General features: G+C 37.4%; 1 protein-coding gene across 2 annotated transcripts in view; it reads left to right on the forward strand.

The window, feature by feature from the left end:
• Positions 1-4,569, forward strand: part of LOC107716313 (sodium/potassium/calcium exchanger 3-like) — a 78,178-nt gene that overhangs the window by 71,049 nt on the left and 2,560 nt on the right. For both annotated transcript variants that reach the window (XM_016522685.1, XM_016522686.1), the window contains exons 7-14: positions 654-728; positions 1,446-1,471; positions 1,582-1,635; positions 1,750-1,877; positions 1,968-2,128; positions 3,040-3,307; positions 3,484-3,650; positions 3,747-3,861. In XM_016522685.1, coding sequence (XP_016378171.1) covers positions 654-728; positions 1,446-1,471; positions 1,582-1,635; positions 1,750-1,877; positions 1,968-2,128; positions 3,040-3,307; positions 3,484-3,650; positions 3,747-3,861 — 994 coding nt within the window. The remainder of the gene's footprint in view (positions 1-653; positions 729-1,445; positions 1,472-1,581; positions 1,636-1,749; positions 1,878-1,967; positions 2,129-3,039; positions 3,308-3,483; positions 3,651-3,746; positions 3,862-4,569) is intronic.

Consider the following 4,569-nt stretch of genomic DNA (forward strand, 5'->3'; position numbering starts at 1 on the left):
CAGCTAAAACCAGCCTAAGCTGATTGACTGCTTTGGCTGGTCTCCCAAGCTGGTTTTAAAGTGGTTTTGGCCATTTTTTAGCAGGCCAGGCTGGTCTTAGCTGGTTTTTAGCTGGGGTTTTTTTTTACTGAATCAACTGGTTTTAGCTGGATTAGCATAGAAACATGCTAACAACATGCTAGTAACTTGCTACTGCAAACTTTCAGACTGCAAGCTTTTAAAACTTTTTTTCAAACTTTCTAGCTAGGCTTTTTCAAGCCAACTTAAAGTTTGTCTACAAACTTTTCAATCTAGTTTCAATTAAAATCCATCAAATGATAGCTGTCAAACAGGGAATTTTAGGAATGTCAATACCTGGTGTTTGTGCGTGTGTGTGTTTGCGTTATTTTTACTTTTTTATTATTTTATTTTTTTTACAGTGTAGTTTCTTTTATGTTTTTTGTCACCACAAAAAAAAAAAAAACCTTGTTCAAGATGATTGGTGAAAGTAAATCGATTAAATTAAAGAGTTTTACTGCTTTGACACTTGCTCAGTTCCATTAACACACTCCCATTGAGTCTTAGTGTGTGTGTTTTTAGTGTGTATGTGTAAACTGTCTCTTCATTACTTGTCTCTCTCTCTCTCATCCATCCTCTCTCCCTTGTCGGTGCAGGCAGTTCGGCTCTCGTGTTGGACGTTAATGAGAGACTCTATGTACTACACTATCTCAGTGACCGCTCTGATCGTGGTGAGTAGAACTCTTAAGTGGCTTTTCGTGCTCCCATGATGCCTATGGGCCTCCTTGCGCAGCAGGAAAGGAGAAGCAAGTGTCTCTCCCGTGGGGCGCGTGGCCTGCAGCACAGGCCTCTTATTTGCCCACACTCTGCATGTGTTACCAGCGCAGAGGAACAACAAAAACCAATTAATAGTACACAGGACACAAAGTAACTGAGATGTTACTCACAGCACCTTATTAAAAGTTGGATTCACTGAAAGAACAAACTGTATTTTAAAAGTTTATACTTTTACAGTTGAAACTTGAACTCTTTTTTGGAAGGGGTGATATGTCTTTTCCAATTACTTTCACTTACGATAGCTAGGTTTTTTTTTTTTTGTCTGTGTGTGTGTATATATACAGTATATATACATATATATGTATATATATATATATATACACATATATATATATTAGTATAATAATAAAACCTGTAAATAAACTAATTTTAATGTAAATATTTGCTTGCTAATACGATATGTATATTATATTACATTACATTATATTATTATATTATTATTCATTATTATTATACTCATTAAATCCTCAATCCTCAGGGCCCATATTTACAGTAAGCTAATCCTGCCCTCTGGTGGTAAGGTGTAATATTTCAGGAATGTTTGAAGGAGTTTGGCTTTGTCATTTGGATTTGTCTATTAAATTTTCCTTTTATTCTCTTTTTTTTTCAAGTTCATCTATGATGAGAAGGTGACATGGTAAGATTAAAGCTGCTGTTACACCAGAACACCCTCTTCATTTTTCATATTACAACAGTTTCACATTTTGTTTTGTATTCAGTCATTTATGCTACTTTTTCTCTTCTCAGGTGGGAATCACTCACCTTAACATTGCTGTACATAGTTTACATTATACTAATGAAGTAAGTTCTCTATTCTGTTGCCATGGAAATTTGTCATTATTACATGATCTACTCCACATCAGTAAATCACATCACTTGTGATTTTATTAACTCTTCTTCCTTGGTGTTAATCAGATTTAACTCGCGGGTGGTTCATTACATCGAGCGGCGGAAAAAGAATTCGGCAAATCTGGGTAACGGCACAGCCAGTAACACAGACATCGACGATGGATGCGATGCCACTGTCGTGCTGCTTAAGAAAGGTAATGCATGCTGTCCTGTTTTATAGAAATCGTGTGTACAACTACTTGGTGTCCATCTAAATTTCTGCATTGTTGTTCTGCCACTCTTAGCAAATTTCCACAGAAAGCCATCCGTGCTGATGGTGGACGAACTCTTGTCTGCATACCCTCATCAGCTGTCCTTCTCTGAGGCTGGAATGAGAATCATGATCACCAGTCACTTCTCCCCTCGCACACGCCTCACAATGGCCTCCAGAATGCTTATTACAGAGGTCAGTCACACAAACACATGCACACTTTCACAAATACAGTTATGTCAAACACAGAACTAGATGCATATCTAGATTTCATACAATGTTAAACAAAAGTACAGCTAAATTTTGTAGGTTTTGAAATGTTTTTGAAAGAACTCTCTCATGAAATATTATTACATATTATTTTTATTACAATATTAAAACAACTGTTTTCTATTTGAATATATAAAATATATATATATATATATTTATTCCTGCGATGGCAAAGCTCCAGTCTTCACAGTGTTATTATTGTCGACTTAAACTAAAATTAAAACTAAAACTAAAACCATAAAAAAAAAAAAATTCCTTACCTGAAATAAAATATTATTTCATTTTCTTTTAGTTTAATTAACATAACTAAGTACTAAAAAATATATATAGACATTTTTTTTTATGGCAAAAACACACAACATAATCAATAAAACTTTATAAAAAAAATTAAAATGGAAACAGAAAATTAAAAAACAAACTTACATAATATTAATAAAAACTATAATAATTTATTAAAAATAACACTGGGTCTTCAGTGTCACATGATCCTTCAGAAATCATTCTCATATGCTGATGTGGTGCTCAAGAAACATTTCTTATTATCAGTGTTGAAAACAGTTGTACTGCTTAAAATTTTTTGAAACAGTGATACAGTTTTCAAGATGCTTTGATGAATAGAAAGAATCTTAAAGAAAGAAAAAGTGGTAATTGTGAGATAAGGTTAAAATAAGAAATAAAGTCACAATGTGGGATATAAATATGTAAACATCACACAGTTGTGAGAAATAAAGTCACAATTACCTTAAGGGGTTATTCATTTTATCTGTATTACAGACTGAAATATTTATTATTCTGTTTGTTAACTTGGACTAATGTGTGTGTTTGTGTTTCTGCAGAGGCAGCGTCTGATAAACAGTCGTTTCAGTAATGGGGACTCAGAGGTGACCGTAAAGATCCCAGGAAAGCGCGGTGTGGAGAATGGGCTGGCAGGACCGGACCGAGGCCTGAACGGGCGAAAGGGGGGTCACCATGATGACGACAGGGGAGTAGCTGAAGCTGGCACTGACACCGAAAACGAGGACAATGAAAACAATGAGAACGATGAGGAAGAGGAAGAGGAGGAAGATGACAATGAAGGACCCTATGTACCATTCCGCTGCCCCGGTACAATTATTACAGACGATTGATAAAAAATATTGATTATTATAAATAATTTTAGGTTAAATTCTGGTTGTCCATAAGCAGGAAGTGTTCCTGACAGGAGGTGTACAGTAAACTGCTTTGAATGAAAGTGTCTGTTAAAAGACTAATGACTCAAATGATGTCCTGATCATGTGCAGGTGGAGGCTTTAATAAGCTAAAGTGGCTGCTGGCCTGGCCACTGAGTCTGCTGCTGTTCCTCACCGTGCCCAACTGTTCCACGCCTCGCTGGGAGCGCTGGTATATGGTCTCGTTCATCATCTCCACCCTCTGGATTGCTTTCTTCTCTTACATCATGGTTTGGATGGTAAGACTTTCCTCACATATATTAACTTTAGAAATTCTTAAACGTATTAATTATTTTCTACAAACGTTCAGTGACCTGTTGACACTCTCGTGGCAGGTCACAGTGATCGGTTACACAATGGGCATCCCTGATGTCATCATGGGCATCACTTTCTTGGCTGCTGGCACCAGCGTTCCTGACTGTTTGGCCAGTTTAATTGTTGCACGGCAAGGTAGGAACAAATTAATATTTCTTCATGCTCTAGCATTATTATTTATTATCATTTGCCCAATTAAATGATTAAATTCGGGTGTGCCTCACACGTCCTGAAAAGTGAAGCTGCGAGCTCGTTGATCGCCCCCTGGTAGCTGGCTGCAGTACAGGTCATAAACCCCGCCCTCTCAAGGTAAACGAATGGGACTTGAGTCAAAATAAAACAATAAATTACACTTCCAATACAATTTTCCGAAAGATGGTTTTGGTCATTTAAGGTAGTTGTTATCATGCTGATGAACATGAGAACTGACAGTCGGGGGGGCCAGACAGCTGGCCCCCATGAGAACTGGAGAACTGGCCCCCCGACTGAGCCTGGTTTCTCCCAAGGTTTTTTCTCCATAGGTAGGAACAAATTAATATTTCTTCATGCTCTAGCATTATTATTTATTATCATTTGCCCAATTAAATGATTAAATTCGGATGTGCCTCACACGTCCTGAAAAATGAAGCTGCGGGCTCGTTGATCGCCCCCTGGTAGCTGGCTGCAGTACAGGTCATAAACCCCGCCCTCTCAAGGTAACGAATGGGACTTGAGTCAAAATAAAACAATAAATTACACTTCCAATACAATTTTCCGAAAGATGGTTTTGGTCATTTAAGGTAGTTGTTATCATGCTGATGAACATGAGAACTGACAGTCGGGGGGGCCAGAGGAACGGACCCC

Source organism: Sinocyclocheilus rhinocerous, unplaced genomic scaffold, assembly GCF_001515625.1.
Source record: "Sinocyclocheilus rhinocerous isolate Xijiao unplaced genomic scaffold, SAMN03320098_v1.1 scaffold869, whole genome shotgun sequence".
Lineage (NCBI taxonomy): Eukaryota > Metazoa > Chordata > Actinopteri > Cypriniformes > Cyprinidae > Sinocyclocheilus > Sinocyclocheilus rhinocerous.